This window comes from Augochlora pura, chromosome 10 (genome assembly GCF_028453695.1).
Source record: "Augochlora pura isolate Apur16 chromosome 10, APUR_v2.2.1, whole genome shotgun sequence".
Classification (NCBI taxonomy): domain Eukaryota; kingdom Metazoa; phylum Arthropoda; class Insecta; order Hymenoptera; family Halictidae; genus Augochlora; species Augochlora pura.
In genome coordinates, this window is record NC_135781.1 from 17,554,462 (window position 1) to 17,569,972 (window position 15,511).

The 15,511-nt window shown below is 29.7% G+C and overlaps 3 protein-coding genes across 15 annotated transcripts; all 3 read right to left on the reverse strand.

Moving 5' to 3' along the window:
• Nucleotides 1–7: 7 nt before the first annotated feature.
• Wda (will decrease acetylation) lies at nt 8–3,177 on the reverse strand. 2 transcript variants are annotated; one of them, XM_078192257.1, is made up of 10 exons: nt 2,642–3,177; nt 2,415–2,572; nt 1,948–2,287; nt 1,643–1,875; nt 1,353–1,535; nt 1,099–1,251; nt 830–977; nt 573–741; nt 254–437; nt 8–169 (listed from the first exon to the last, which is right to left on the reverse strand). In XM_078192257.1, the coding sequence occupies exons 1-10, from the start codon at nt 2,741–2,743 to the stop codon at nt 37–39; spliced, it is 1,803 nt and encodes a 600-aa protein (XP_078048383.1). In that variant the 5' UTR covers nt 2,744–3,177; the 3' UTR covers nt 8–36. The 2 variants fall into 2 exon arrangements, with proteins under 2 accessions (XP_078048383.1, XP_078048384.1); XM_078192258.1 differs by having other exon boundaries at nt 2,675–3,174.
• A 625-nt stretch (nt 3,178–3,802) lies between these two features.
• On the reverse strand, nt 3,803–6,986 carry LOC144475883 (uncharacterized). 5 transcript variants are annotated; one of them, XM_078192262.1, is made up of 12 exons: nt 6,650–6,985; nt 6,352–6,487; nt 6,048–6,229; nt 5,778–5,944; nt 5,421–5,565; nt 5,305–5,349; nt 5,075–5,219; nt 4,930–4,976; nt 4,630–4,782; nt 4,264–4,556; nt 4,056–4,163; nt 3,803–3,936 (listed from the first exon to the last, which is right to left on the reverse strand). In XM_078192262.1, the coding sequence occupies exons 1-12, from the start codon at nt 6,722–6,724 to the stop codon at nt 3,873–3,875; spliced, it is 1,560 nt and encodes a 519-aa protein (XP_078048388.1). In that variant the 5' UTR covers nt 6,725–6,985; the 3' UTR covers nt 3,803–3,872. The 5 variants fall into 5 exon arrangements, with proteins under 5 accessions (XP_078048388.1, XP_078048386.1, XP_078048385.1 ...); XM_078192260.1 differs by having other exon boundaries at nt 4,630–4,976; nt 6,048–6,112; nt 6,650–6,986; XM_078192259.1 differs by having other exon boundaries at nt 4,630–4,976; nt 6,650–6,984.
• Nucleotides 6,987–8,296: 1,310 nt separating this feature from the next.
• Nucleotides 8,297–15,105, reverse strand: Msra (methionine sulfoxide reductase A). 8 transcript variants are annotated; one of them, XM_078192280.1, is made up of 7 exons: nt 14,971–14,987; nt 14,664–14,763; nt 11,537–11,738; nt 10,663–10,829; nt 10,471–10,591; nt 9,621–9,757; nt 8,298–9,389 (listed from the first exon to the last, which is right to left on the reverse strand). In XM_078192280.1, the coding sequence occupies exons 3-7, from the start codon at nt 11,606–11,608 to the stop codon at nt 9,152–9,154; spliced, it is 735 nt and encodes a 244-aa protein (XP_078048406.1). In that variant the 5' UTR covers nt 11,609–11,738; nt 14,664–14,763; nt 14,971–14,987; the 3' UTR covers nt 8,298–9,151. The 8 variants fall into 8 exon arrangements, with proteins under 8 accessions (XP_078048404.1, XP_078048406.1, XP_078048408.1 ...); XM_078192278.1 differs by lacking the exons at nt 11,537–11,738; nt 14,971–14,987 and adding an exon at nt 14,858–14,883 and having other exon boundaries at nt 8,297–9,389; XM_078192282.1 differs by lacking the exons at nt 14,664–14,763; nt 14,971–14,987 and adding an exon at nt 12,961–13,722.
• Nucleotides 15,106–15,511: the final 406 nt, after the last annotated feature.

Here is a 15,511-nt window from a genome sequence, read left to right on the forward strand (position 1 = left end):
ATCGCATTTAATTTTTTTAAATTTTAATTTAGTATATTACAAATTATCCACCGTTCCGATACACACGAGCGAATTATTCTTATTATAATAACGTAAGGAAAGAATACTCGAGCAATATGTTGAGTATATTTGTGGTGATTCCATATCAGGTACTACATTTGATGAATTACTGAAAAGAGAATTATGGAAATTTAAATACAAAAATTACACAACGTAAAATATAGAGAATTTTTATCTTAAAGTGTCAGGTTACCTATTGAGAATTTTAATATGATCGTGTGTAGGCCATAAACGAATAGTACCGTCCAGACTACCACTGGCAATGTATTGACCATCAAAACTCCAATCTAAATTCATGACTGTGTCCTCGTGGCCTTTAAGTTCGGTTAACAACGCGTTAGTCGCTAAATCCCAGACAGAGATAGATTTGTCATCACCTGAGAAATCAGAAAAACTGAATTACAAATTATATAGTTTAATAAAACTATACTATTATGTCGAGTCATAAATAAATTATTTGCTATAACCCAATTATGTTAGTATATTTTCTAAAGTAATAGAACATGTTTTACCAGCAGCTGCCAAATACTTTCCATCCGGACTAAAGGCTAAGCTATAAATCGTTGACTGTGCTCCAATATATACCCTCAATAAATTTCCGTCATCTTTATCCCATAATCTGACAGTCTTATCGGCAGAACCCGTTGCTAAATATCGAGCGCTTGGATGAAATTTTACACACTACAAAAGAACATATTAGCCATTAATTTATATACATACAGGAAACATATATTACCGATATCTTTGGTCTTGTTTATAATATACGTACATTTATGTCTAAAAAGTGACCAGCAAATATACGTAATGGAAATATTCTATCTAATGACCATAATTTGGCAGTCCTATCATGAGAACCAGTTGCCACATATAAATTGAATACACTAAGATCCATGCACCATATAGGATAACTATGACCACTGAAACAGATAATTTTTAAATGCTGCAAGATTATAATTATTCACTGTATTAGTGGTATATCATTAAATAAGTATTCTTAAATACACACAGAACGCATTGATATGAAATACATGCAGGTACCTATAAATTGCAGCACACGAGTAATCATTAAGTCTCCACGCCCTCATATCTTTATCACTAGATACAGAAAGTAGTATTTCTGATTCTGGAATAAACCTTAGATCATGTACAATATCCGTATGTCCTCTAAGTATCACTGCCCCTCCTTCAGTCCTTAAAGAAAGCATATAAACTTACATTCTGTACAGACACAAAGAAATAATCTGTTGTAAATATATCTATATTTTACTGAATTAAAAAATCAAGAAACTTACATTCTGTCATCAGCTTCATAAAATTTATCTAAAACTGAATTATCAGAGGCAAACGAAAAGGAGGGTTCTTCATGCTTTGGCTTAATTAATACTGTGTCATTTATACCCCATAATCTAATTTCTGTAGTGCTAAATCCTACTGCTAATTTGTCCATATTTGGTGGAATTATACCGCTACTCGCACTGTAATCGTAAAAATTTATATTTATTCTTTCATCCTCTATTTAAGCAATAAAAAAACGTTAATATTTGAAAAAATATATTCTAAAATTATATTTATATGCAATTACTTTTCAATAGCATTATTCACTGCAAATATTCGTAAAGGTTGATGCGAATTATTTCGAATTAATCTTATCGCTTCTTGTAATTCTCGCATTTCACGATCAGCTCCAGTACCTGATGGCTGCTCTACGTATCCATTTATTCCTACTTCACATCTTAAACCTGACTCATCGGATCCGTCTGTGTCTGTTTCAGGCACATCTATTTTTTTAATTATTGTCAGGTGTGAATTTATTATCTGTACAATGAAATAAATAAAGTTATGTTCACAGTACTTTCGTATAATATTAATGCAAAACTGCTACATTACCTGCATTAATATAATGTGTCCATGCTTCGAAAGAAACTGCTGAAGACACAAATGAGCAATATCAGACATATCCACCTTATATTTTCTAGTTCTAAATGAATTTACTAACGGTCTCAGTTCAATATCTTGTACTGAAAATACACTAGACAGCTCTTCTAGAAAGTCTTTCTCAGTTTCGTTATTAAATTCATTTTGATGTGACTTTAAAAACTGAATGGCTGCTTGTTTATTACCACCATGTAGCATCTCTAGATACAAGTGACAAAATACAGGGTATAAAAGCCCCTTTAATTCCATTTTCAATTTATCGTTGAGTGCAATATTTACCCACATCTTTAATCTAAAAAAAATTATACGTGCACTGTATTAAAATAAGAAACAAATAAATCTATTTACAAGCAGTTTGTCTCATAAAACTACAAGATAAAATTAATCAGAAGAAAATGTGAATGAACCTGGAAACATACCGTTGATATGCTTGCTCTGCAGCAGCTACATCAATACTAATAGCACTAAAAATAATAGAGTTGTCTTGAGATGTAGCAGAGGTGGCAGTTGCATTCAAAGTCATTTCATCACTTGTTCGACAATGCATCTGATTAGTTTTACAAAACACTTCACTAGTCTGCAATCAAAGATTGAAAATTAGTACAGGTTATATTGTGTTTACCAACTATATTTCAATGTTAAATACATTTCTTGAAATAAAATTAAGAATGTAGCCTGCCTGATAATGACGTCGTTTCAAATATGACTCAATTGTCGCATTAATTAATTCACTTTTTAAACGTTTCATCTTTTTGGAATTACACGTTGGTTACATTCAAAAGTTTTGAAAGACTCGACCATAAGAAACGTGTCAAGTTACAAAAATTGTTGAAAGTACGTTGTTTTAATAATTATTTAAAGCATGAATGGAATATAAACATTGTTAAATATATTAATCATTTATATGAACGTCAATTATATGAATTGAAAAAACAATTATATGAAGTATAATTTCATCGATAAAGTAAACCGAGATCAACGAGGCTTCCACCGGTATTATTCGGCATACTGTTCTCATCACTTGTTTTTTTTAAGATTTCATATTTTTTATGGTGTTACTTGTAACGTATAAATCTATAAACAAACAGTTGTTGCCCGTCAATCATTGCGAAAATATAGAGACAAAAATACACCCTTCCCAAGGAAAGTACTTGTTACCCCTGATTTACTATTTAAGCACATATCATGTATTAGAAGAGAGTTGCCTATGCATGCATGTATGATGTACGTATGTACATATGCATATATGTATAGCGGACTAATAATCTAAATTATGATTTATCAATCTCTTTATGAGTATAAATTAGTAAGTATAGTCGACATTTAATGGTATAATTATAAAATAATGGGCAATATGAAATATAATCAAAAGGAACCCTATTCCAGAGTGGGCTACAAAACTAAACAAATCAGGTATGAACAAATTTATTTGGATACTGCTAATAACAATCGAATAATATATTATTATACAATGTTTCTCAATTTTTCTAAAAACAAATGTATAGAGAAATATTTTAGACCGGTTGTGTATGTATATGTATATATGTACATACAATTATATACATTTAGCATAAAGGTTTTATGCTAGTCACTCTTTTGTATGTGTAATTATCTGCATAGGTTAGAATATAATTAAAAAGTATGCAATATTTTTATACAATTTAATTACTGATTTTACAATAAATTGTTACGCTTTACATATAAACTTTTGTTAATGAATTTTTGTGAAAATTAAAAACAATTAACAATATAAAAAGACATTAACTGGGAATAAATAAATTAAAACTAAAAATAAATTTAAACAATATTGTAAATAGTAAAAATATTTATTTACAAAATTTAATTTTGTACATTTTCTGTACATTACAAATAATGCTTCATGAATCATCTTCATCACTGATGAATGGGACTATTACATTTGATTCTGATAATGATGACGATTTAAAACATTTCATAATAAATATTTTACATCAGTATAGTTGTAATATGTTAATCAAATTAACGATACAATAGAAACTTTCAATTGAGAAAAGAGTACATTACTTTATAAACAGACTTACAAATTTGAGCAGAGTAAGCTTAGATCTTGGGGTATAATATAACGTGTATTTGAAGACAAATTGAGAAATGGGTCACTTTCATTTTCAGAACTTTCAAATCCTTTTATTCTGTAATATAAGACACACCAAGGAATGTTACGTAATGTATTAATATTTCGCAATGCTATTGGTTAATTTTTATTACAATATATGTATACTGATACTGTACCTTACAATAAACTGTTTACATTGCTCTTGTATTGAGTGCTCCATATTACGTTTTGCCAAATCAAATATTGTAGTAAATTCTATATCTCGAAAATCACAAATATTATCAGATTTAGTATCTTCATAATTATCTACAAAAAGACCATTTTTAAATCTCCTAGCAATTAATAACCTGCTTCTTGGAGTATCCACCCAAATAATGTTGCATTCACTATGGAGCATTTCTTCAAACCATTTAAAACCACCAATTGTAGCAACATGATTGCATTCTGTTGCATTATACCAATCATGAACCTACAAAATGGGGAATACATTATTGATCTTAAAAATTTAAACATGTTAAAGTTATAAGAAATTTACTACTTACAAAACACTGGCAAGCTTTGCTAAGTATTTGTCTAAACTCAACCATTTCTGCCATAAAAGATTCAGAACCTCTTGGATATAATAATACAATGTCTGTACAGATAGCATCTTTATCCTTCAAAGCATTTAATTGATGACTTTTTTCATTCATTTTCTGATTAGTTTTATCCATAGTTACATAGAATTTTGCCCAAATACGTGTATTTACAACATATACAAAACATATAACTGTAAGTATTATAGACAGAATGATTGTGATAATAACTATTATCCAGTTTATGTAGTCACTTGTGGCGCTTACAGGAGTAACATTATGATGACTCTTCTGGTTGGAAAGAGGATAGCAATCTACAGAAAAAATTAACTTCCATTTATAATTTGTAAATAACTCAATAAAGTGCATAGAAAGCTCAAAGCAAGTAAAACAATTAATACACTATATTTACTTTTGTATGCGCTACAATCAAGAAGTTTCCATAGAGTGTTGGCATTACATCTTTCATCAGTAAGATATACATAAAAGCAATAGCCCCTTTTATTTACAGAATTAATTTCAAACGAAATATGTTTTTTATACTTTCCATTATTCAGCTAAATGAAAAGTACAAATTAGTTAATGACTGATTAATTGACTTTTACTGGTATAAATGATAGATATCAGGAATAGAATGTTTACCACAGCTACATTAGATGTATTCTTCATAAATTCGTTGTATATTGTCTGAAACCAAGTATCTTAATTAAGCAATACATTACAAGTAGTTAAGAAATTTTATAATTGTAGAAGTATACCGAAATATCTTCGGTCCATTGCTTTCTTAATGTTGCATTATAAATACAGTTTTCTTGTCCATTCGAGTTGGTAATTGATCCTAAGCCTAATTCCACTTTGGAAATTAATGGCACTAAAAGATCTACATCAAAGTAGAGCTTTTTCCTATGAAATTTAAACATAATTGTACTTTAAATTATAATATTAGACATATTAATACGTGTTATGTAGTTAGAATTAACCTATAATATAAAATATGATAAACTGTGTATGTTTAGTTTAATGCAAACAGATCAATTAGTATATCTTGCATGAGTAAAATGTTTTCAACCTTACAACTAATTGTTAAAACTTTTATATAAATAGTGTAAACGTACTCTGTAGAGTTGTCTTCCATAATTTTGTATGTACATGTCAATTGTGGAGTTGTGGTCATTGGGCGTCTATAATTTGTTGTCACAAATTTTTTAAATTTATATCTCTTATGGCCAAAATTGAATTGCACAGCATAACATGCGGTAAATATGTATGGGTAACTTATATTCTATATGAAACACAAAATATAATGTAGGATATATATAAAGTTGCATATAAATTATATAGTTATAATTAATATATTTATAGAATTTGGCAATAAAAATATTTACCAAGTACGGAGTGGTATATGAGAGAAAACATACTGTCTTCTTAGGAGTATGTACTTCAGTATCATCTAATTTATGAAAATCATAAGTTTCACATCCAGTTTCGTTAATTGATTCATTTGCTAATAATGTTACTGTATATCTACATTTCTTTTTTGGTCGTATAAAATTTATTTCTAAGCTAGCTACAAATAATTATCAAATTATACTATTATTGTGTATAAAAACATAATTATTAACAGATATAATTTATGACAACACATATACATTTTTGTAAAATTTGCAGTATAAACAAATTAATATTTACCAGGATAATCGAAAGATTCTCCGTTTTTTATGGTAAAATTAATATTATCTGGTATTGTTTCCAAATCATCTTCTGTACAGCTATTCAGACCTGAATCAGCAGTTAGTGCTCTGCATCCTTGGACATCACATATAGTCTACATATTAAGTTACATCAATTATGTTAAAATATATTTAATTTATATTTATATTAAATATGCATGATCAAAACAAATACACAATGCACGAATGTAGCAAATTAAAACTGCGTATGAAACTTTTCTTTGAATATCTGATTTCTGTAAACACATAATACTCACATCACACTTGTCCAATCCCAAGACAGATAAATAGTTATATAGGAGGAAAAAGGCAAAACGATAACCTTGATACATATCTCTATTTCAACAAAAACTATGCAAAATCGTGATTAGTTATTGAAAATTGTTTTTATGGTTTATTATTTAAATTTCCCACATATTTCTTGCAGTAAGGTATATATAGAACGAACACAATTTTATCGATTGCAATGGATTTATCAGTAATATTAAATATTAACATTATCAATTTTCAGTGTATACTTTTTTACAATACCATAGAGATCAGCAACATGTTTATTTAACTGCATTGAACGGAAAAATAAGGCAGGAAAAAAATAAAACTGCGAAGGAGTGTTGATATCCGTATATATATATATATATATATATATATGTATATACATATATATATATATATATGCATATATATACAATATGTCCAACATGTAATATACATACACTAGCGCGTCACTCCTGCAGCGCTCTTTTTAACTGTGATTACAATTCAAATTTGTTCTGTTCTGTATGTAATTAATTTGCTTGTTTTAAACAAATATAGGATAATGATTAAACACGATAAAATTTTACACAAAAATTACTAAGTTTTTAAATATTGATAACACAATTATGAACATATACGGATGCATCGCTAACGCGTAACTGTTATTTGATCCATATATTTGACTACTTATCAATGGAAGCAGAGTTTTGGGAAATCCCCATTATGTTCCTTCCGCATTGAGATATGGCTCTCCGTTATGTTTATTGACTTTAAGTAGTGTTGACTGTTCACTCCATGAAAACAGTTTTATAAGCTGTTGGGGATAACGGTGATCGTCTACATAATAAGAAAAAGTGGAAGGTGTGAACTGAGAAATGATATGAGCTACCTTATGTCGAAACTCAAACGTAGACAGTGATTAATTTGCAGAAGTTTTTTAAGAAATTCTCATAGGATATTTTTGCGAATTAAAAAATTGAGATTATTTCAAATTAAACATTATTTTGTTCACAATTTGTTTAACAGTATTTAGCATATTATTTTAATATGTAGTAACTTCACTTTATCAGATTTTTAAGTAAAACGCGATACTATTATAAACAAATATGTTGGGTTGTACAACAAAAAGATTGAGAATGTTTTTTAAAGATCTGTGAGAAAATGTTAGGTCGGTGCTGTTAGGAAATGTTTTTAGAGATTACAAGATATTTCGAGATTCGGAATATGTATCGAGACATTATAAAATAGTGTCACAAAAGAGAGTCTCAAAATATCTTCGGCATCTGTTTGACCCGTCCAAATTATGTCACAATTTCTCGCAACATGTGTACTGTTACACGAGAAGATGTACAGATTTCGACAGTGGAATGCGGAGGGATATGTCAGGCCCTACTTTTCTGTCATAGTAGGTAGATGGGACATCAGGTGGTAAATCCCTACAAGTTTCTCTATGCCATCCTCTCATCGTACTTTTTAATACACAAGGAAGTAAGATAATATTTTTATTTTTGCTATTTTATGTTTTACTTTAAAATTAATATTTATAATATTTTTAGATAAATCAGCTTTAACATAAGCCTGAAAAATTGATGAAGTATACAAACAAATTCAAATACACTTGCTAAAATTTATTTCTAATGGCGGGTACATGTAATAAGTGCACAAATTTGTAGTAACTAGACTGTGGGTATTTATTTATGTAAGAAAATAAATATTAAAATAATATTTCTTATCATTTTCCTTCTATCCTCAGAAAATTAACTCCTTAGCTTACAATGACGTCTCAGAGACGTGATAAGTCTACCTAGTATAAGTCTATTTCGAATGCTCAGCCAAGCTGTGTATGTCCCTACGCGTGATCGACCTTGGTGTCGCTTTTGGTACGCACAGTTGGAAATTAAATTGTAAGGCAAGGGGTTAAAAATCTTTCTAGTAAATATTATAATATAAATTTCCATTTGATAGTAACTTCCAGGAATTTGTTTTTAAAACTAGAAATATTCATAATCATCCGCTGTTCGTCGTTTTAGTGCGTGTAGTCTCCGATACTTATGACCAACGTCCAGTACTAAATGTAAATAATCGCTACTAAAACAGCTCGAAAAATTCTTTTTAATTGTAGACTTCACGATTTTTTTTATAAAGCATACTTCTCTATAACTTTCTAAAACTTATCGAACGCACATGATGTTTATGCAAATTAAGCAAAAAAACTATTACGTATCGTTCACAGCCTGTCTAGCGTTCTTACTAAAAGCTTACTTTTGAACAGTTTACAAACTCAAATACTGCTATACTCTAGTGCTTCGCAAGATACGTAGTATCTAAGCACTTCTCAATATATTGTTACATCTATAAATTACTGAGTATGCGGACAATTGCATCTTGTATTCAAATACATGTAAAGGAAAGTACATTAAATATCCTGGCGGCGAAACATATTCGATAATAATTAAGAAAAATGAGAGTGTTATGAGTTCCATATGCAAAACTCCTAATTATAACTAGCAGTATAAACCATTTCCTTGATTTTCAATCGCATATTTTTGCAAATACTGAGAGGCCTTTTCACTCAAACCAAGCTTTGGTAATTCTTTTTGAAATTGTTCGATTGTTCCAGCTCCAGCTATGTAACCATTCAATTTAGCAGCTAGAGGAGAATTTCGAAGAGCTTCGTCGCTTTTGAGACCAGTTGTTTCCATCAACCATGGATGGCTTCTAAGTCGATATTTTTGATGGTAGCTAAAAATAACAACGAATACATTGATATTTGAAATTATATTTTGTAATAGTTATATCATCCATATTGAGCCCACTACGATCTCAACAAATTATAACTCATATAAAATTGATAACTTTATAGATTTTTATCATACGTGCATAATTAATTGTGTTGCAAAGGAAAATAAAAGATCTAATTCTTCTCTATCTCTGATCTAAAAACTCTTGTTCTTAGTCTATACATGAACTTACTCTTCGGCAGGGTAGAATTTTTCAAACTTTCTAACTTCAGTGAGGATTTGAGCTGTATGTTTGCGTTGTTCTTGTTCACGTGACTTTTCGCCTAACGATTTCTGTTCATCATCGTGATACAAAATTAATGACATATACTGAAATTTGAAAACAGAGTTTTAGGGACGAATTATAAGCGACTTTGTTCATAAAACGATCTATAAAGACTCCCATCAATATTCGTACACATTTCAAAACACAATAACTTTTTTAGAACTGGACTAAACAATTTGAATATTGTTTAGGTGACACAGAAAACAGTATACTCATTCTACTATTGCTTAGAATGATAAAAGAAAATAAGAAACTCCCATTTTTGAATTTTTTTTATCTGAGGTTATAATAAAAATTTTAAAAATGCGTTTTGTAAATCTCGGTAACATATGTATGATGAAAATTTCATCAAAATCGGTTGACTTTAATACGTGCTATAAGAACAATTAAAAATCACAAAAGTCGCAGTTTTGTCTCGATTTTTTACAAAATGCGCAGTTTTAAACATCTTTTAACACTTGTATTTTAACTTTGCGTTAACCGATATCAATGAAATTTTCAGCACGCATATAACTTACCAAGAACTACAAAATGCATTTTTAACATTTTCGTTATAGGTTCAGATAAAAAAGTTAAAAAATGAAAATTTTTCTTTTCTTTTATCATTTGAAGCAATAACAAAATTTACAGAAAAGCATTCTAGTTAATGGTTTAATAGACCAAAGAAAAAATTCAAATAGTTTAGTCCAGCACTAAAAAAATTATTACGTTTTAAAAGGTATCTAGATATTAATGAAAGTAACTGAACTGTATATACCTGTCTCTTGATCTTTGTAGTAAGACCGTATTCGTGATTCTTCCAAAACAGTGCGAGTAACTGCGAGTACGATATCAAATCTGGATTGTACTCGATATCAACGACTTCTGTGTGATCACCTCTATAACCGAAAAGTATTAAATAGATTAATTTACTAAAAAAAAAAAAACTAAAATTCAAATGAAAACTTACATATTTCTGTAAGTTGGCATTTCTTTTTGTCCACCAGCGTAACCCACGCTAGTTCTAATAACACCTGGTAGAACTCCAAACAGGCAATCGCCTGCCCAGAAGCAGCCCATTCCGAACGTAGCCCGCTTCGATTGAATCTCTTCCAACTGACCAGGCATTTTGATTGACTGATTGAAAAATAAAAATATTAAATTATAAAAATCGATATAAAATTACTTCTGAAATATAATGAAACACTAATGGAATTATATGTAATTCTTCTGCGTAATAAAGATACCTGATAGTGTAACGCTAATGATATTATGGTATTTCAGTGTCATTGAGATATTATTTCGATCTGATAAATCACGTAGGAAACCTGCTAAGTAACGGTTACGGTGACAAAGATACGAAATAATATATTGGATTTTTCGTTGCAAAATATTTTCCGTAATACTTTCGCTGGTTGCAATTCTACGTACACTCTTTTATCCTCACATTCATGAAAACGATTTCTCCATCGTTATTTCCGATAATTAATAAAAAAAATCAATAAGTAACATTGCAAGATATTAGTGTAATGTTTCCAATTAATATGACTCGACAGAAACGTAAGCATTAGCGGCAGAAAAAGCCTTAAGTACTCTCTTTATCTACAAATTAACAAAGTATTCTTTCCAAAAGTTTATAGTATAGGCAGTGTAAAAACTTATTAATTCGCAGAAGTTGAAATTATCTGACGATTAAACGATTTATTATTAAGAATGGTATAAAAGTGATAAAAGTGACATGTGTATGACACCTAAAAATAAAATTTAAGTATCTTATAGAAACATTTAAATTTTAATCTTATCTTATTAAATGTTTACACTTTCCAAAAATGAACAACGTTTACCTCTTTCACGTTCAAAACAAGGATAATGCACAGAATAACTGCAAGGATTTTGGCAGCAGCAGAATCTAACATGATTTACAGATTTTCCTTCGCAGATTTTAATTTTGTAAAAGAATTATCTTATTATTTATTGTCTTCGTATTTTTAGATTCAAAAATTCCTGACCCTTTAGGACACTCGATGTGTATAAGGTCCGATCCGCCTACAAAAAAAGCAGCACGAAATATTCAAAGTGAATTGTACAACCTGATCTCCTTGATCGTACCCTTTTTAACTGAACTCTCTGAAAATTTTGTCTCTTGTACAATATCGTGTTGTAAAATCTTACACAAATATTTAATAAATTAAAACTGTGTTAAAGAAAGTGTTTAAAACAGTATTAATTTAAAAAAAGTATTAATTAATTAAAAAAAGGGATTTGAAAATTAAAAATTACGAAAATTTGGAAGAAAGTATAACCACTTCTTGATTTTTAAATAATCGATTTTCTTATATAAGAAGAGTTTCGGTAAGAAATTTATGTATAAGATTGTCAATCTTACGAAATGTTTAAAATGCTATTCGTTTACTTCAATGTACTTGAACAACGAACGTTCACCCAGTTCTGTTTATTGCATTAGCACCTCGCCATACAGGTTGTTCCATGTATCAACGTGAAATATTAGTTTCATTTGAACTCTATATAAAATCACGTTAAATAAAAGTTAAACGAATGTATTCATTGTTTGGATAATAATATAAATTTGTTTAATAAAAAAATTGTAGTAAATTCAAAAGTCACAGGAATATGTATATCATCTTAAAACATTGAAGCAACTTATATAATATTGTTCATAATTTCATTTAAAAGTAAGAAACTCGATTATAAAAAAAAAAGATTTGTTTTGTAACAAAATATTCTTTTGTTACTGTATTAAGTAATATTTTAAAGAGTATAAGCAAAATGCATTGCTTTGAATATTCGTTAACACGGTGTCTATCCACAAATAGTGTCAAATATGAATTTACAAGTTTGAAGTAGTTTGTAACAAACAAGGACTTCTCATTAATTAACAGAAATAATCACAACGATCCTGTCATGCAGTTCACTTTGTATATAAAAAACATCGCGGTACAACACAATAAACACAAAATTTTCACATAGGTATCTATTTATTTCTGTAAAAACCTAAACGTTTCCGGTATTTCGAAAAACTGACGCAATATAAGAAAAAATGCGACACTTCCTTGTTTGAGTTACTTTGTTTAATACAGTGTATGTATTACTTATATGTATTAATACTTATTCATAACATGCAATGAATTAATATGAAAATGTATATAATATAATTTAAATATTTATAAAATGTAAATAATAAAATTTATCTCAAAAATGGTGCTTATATTTTAATAACATTTAAATAATGCTCAAAGATATTATTTACCTTACACTACAATAAGGCAATTTGATTACAAAACAAGTTAAATAAACAAATTATTAAAATGTAGTGAAACGAAATAGGAGCCCAATAGAAAGCGTCCTACTCGTAATGGAAAGAACGAAAGAACACAAGAAACTACCGCGTGTTCCAGTTGGACTACTTTTTATCTGCTCTGTCCCACCTCTACCATTTATCCCTACTTTACCACACCAGCCACCACTACTCATTCCTCTTACAAATACATCATCTTAATTCTTTTTATTCCTAACACGTCTGAAGCTTTGATTCAATTTGTCGTCCCGGTTGGTTTACTATTTCTATTTACACCTCACACAATACCCAATAATGGCTCATGGACCGATAGCGGGACACGTGCTTGCGACACAGCGAAGTGTTCACTATAACGGTAAACGATTCTTATACTTTTCTTTTCAAGGCAAAACAGGTGTCCCTATCAAATTTTCCCAGTATCAAGGTCGTTCATTGAAACGGCCTTTTCGATCATTTTGCGGCAAACGCATCGAAGATATATAACCATGTGTATCTATAATTATTTCGACTAAATATAATACAGGAAAAATACTAAGAAATGTTGATTACATCAAATTATTAAAATGTCTCTTGTTCGGGAAAGTACCAATAATTTACAACACAATCATTATCTATATAAACAGAAGAGAAAGTTAAATATCAGTCTTTGTTGCAACAAACAAAAATCGATGTCGACATTCAATTCAAAATTGTGTTAAACAATTATACAATATTTTCTCAATGCCGTATGAATGCAGTGTAAAAAATAACACGCAGAATTTTCTAACTTACTGCAATGTTCATGACACTGATCGAACTAACTTTACTAGGAAATTTGGTCGACTGCTGTCCCATGTCGGCTATATTACCACTTTCAATTGATTTTCATGCCTTCTATTCTATAGTAAACATTCTTATGCGACCCTTGACGTATGTTTGGATCAATGTCTTCATAAAACACACTGAGACTTAGCGTTTCCAATTTCTTTGTAGTGCTCTTGTATTGTGTTTTTCAAAAATGTTCGTAACTCAGTAAATCACTTTTAATTTAATAAATTTTGAATTAACCGCCAAATCTTTATTGAAGGAAACGAAATATTGTAATAAACGTAATAAAATGTAATAAATTAGCAAATCATTTCGTATAAAAATCCGTATTTCATAAGCATTTATACACGTCTTTCAATGTGCTTCGTGCAATTTTGACAACGTGCGACCGCATAAACCGTATTAACCTCTTATCATTGTGTCACTGGTTGATACCGAAGCCTATGATATATAAATTGCTCTGATTGTCATTTTAGATACAGTTCGATAAATTCTCTGTGTATGTTGCATCACACCGAGGCAGGATGTATCCATTAAACTAGATAACAATTGCTGGACCGACTGATGTAATCTCTCAACTTTGCACGCCAGTCAGTAGTCTGACATTCGCCATTCAAAAAAGGCGGCATTATCACGATGATCATTGCATCTTCTACATTCTGTATATTCGATGCTCTGATGTTACTACATTCATGATTACGTTTCGTTCGCATAATTTATTAATACGTACTCTAATATCAGTAGTCATTCGATGAAACTGAAGCAACCGATTTCGCAATATGACGAATGTAATCGAACACGAATTATTTAGTATCTATTTAGAAATGTGGACAGTAATGGTAACGTACCGTACAGTAATATCTGATGCCGATCACGTTTCTATGTAGGAAGAGGTTAAATTTTGGCAGAATCATCTTCGTTACGAATATTTGTATAATTATGAACATTCTGGAAAAGAAATTCATTCATCATTCTTCATTCATCAACATCCCAAGACAGCGAATAATGACAAACGTATAAATTATACATCCATTTCATGTACTTCTCTGACATTGTCATAGCAAATTTTGCTATAGGCGATACGAAACCTTTTTCGATAAACTCGATACTAACGATAACTAATCTGTAGAAATTGTATAAAGTTTATTTATTTACTGTTTTCCTCGTGCATGGTGTTGAATGAAAGCTTCCTTCGAAAATTTGACCTATCTTTAACTATCTGTGATCACATGACTATTATCACATCAGCCAATGAATTGCGGGAAAAATTTTGAAATATAAATTCGAATTTCTAAATAACGAAACATATCATCGTATTGTTAAATATAATTTTATTGGCAACGCAGTTGAAGAAATAAAACAGCATAACCTGCGAATCTGCAACTTCGGAATAAAGATTTGGCTACCATCCAACGGTCAACTCAGAACTGGCACGAATTAGGGAAATCATTAGATACTAATTTAAAGAAACCATTACGATGACAACCACGGTTGTTTACGCATTATGATTTCTGTTCAGTACATTGAATGTTAAAGTTAACATGAAGAAATTTAAAAAAGCACAGTAATAATTATGACTATATTAGTTTGTTTTGTTATCATTATTTAAATACTTTTAGTTCTTCCTGTATTTTGCCTTTGTTGCAGAACGTGTCTTATTTTAAAGAATGCTTGATGTGATGTGTTGAGTTATTTG

Bases quoted from the DNA above. Each gene is read 5' to 3' on its own strand.
- Wda (XM_078192257.1), bottom strand. From the start codon at position 2,743: ATGAAACGTTTAAAAAGTGAATTAATTAATGCGACAATTGAGTCATAT. The intron at 2,288-2,414 runs GTATGTTTCCAG...AATTTTTTTTAG, and splicing joins GCAGAGCAAGCATATCAACG to ATTAAAGATGTGGGTAAATA. The intron at 170-253 runs GTAACCTGACAC...TTCTCTTTTCAG, and splicing joins CATATTAAAATTCTCAATAG to TAATTCATCAAATGTAGTAC.
- LOC144475883 (XM_078192259.1), bottom strand. From the start codon at position 6,724: ATGTATCAAGGTTATCGTTTTGCCTTTTTCCTCCTATATAACTATTTA. The intron at 5,945-6,047 runs GTAAATATTTTT...TGTTTCATATAG, and splicing joins CATATACCACTCCGTACTTG to AATATAAGTTACCCATACAT. The intron at 5,220-5,304 runs GTAAACATTCTA...CTTTTCATTTAG, and splicing joins ATACATCTAATGTAGCTGTG to CTGAATAATGGAAAGTATAA.
- Msra (XM_078192278.1), bottom strand. The intron at 9,758-10,470 runs GTATATACAGTT...TTCAAATTTCAG, and splicing joins CTACAAAGATCAAGAGACAG to TATATGTCATTAATTTTGTA. The intron at 9,390-9,620 runs GTAAGTTCATGT...TGTTATTTTTAG, and splicing joins AAATTCTACCCTGCCGAAGA to CTACCATCAAAAATATCGAC.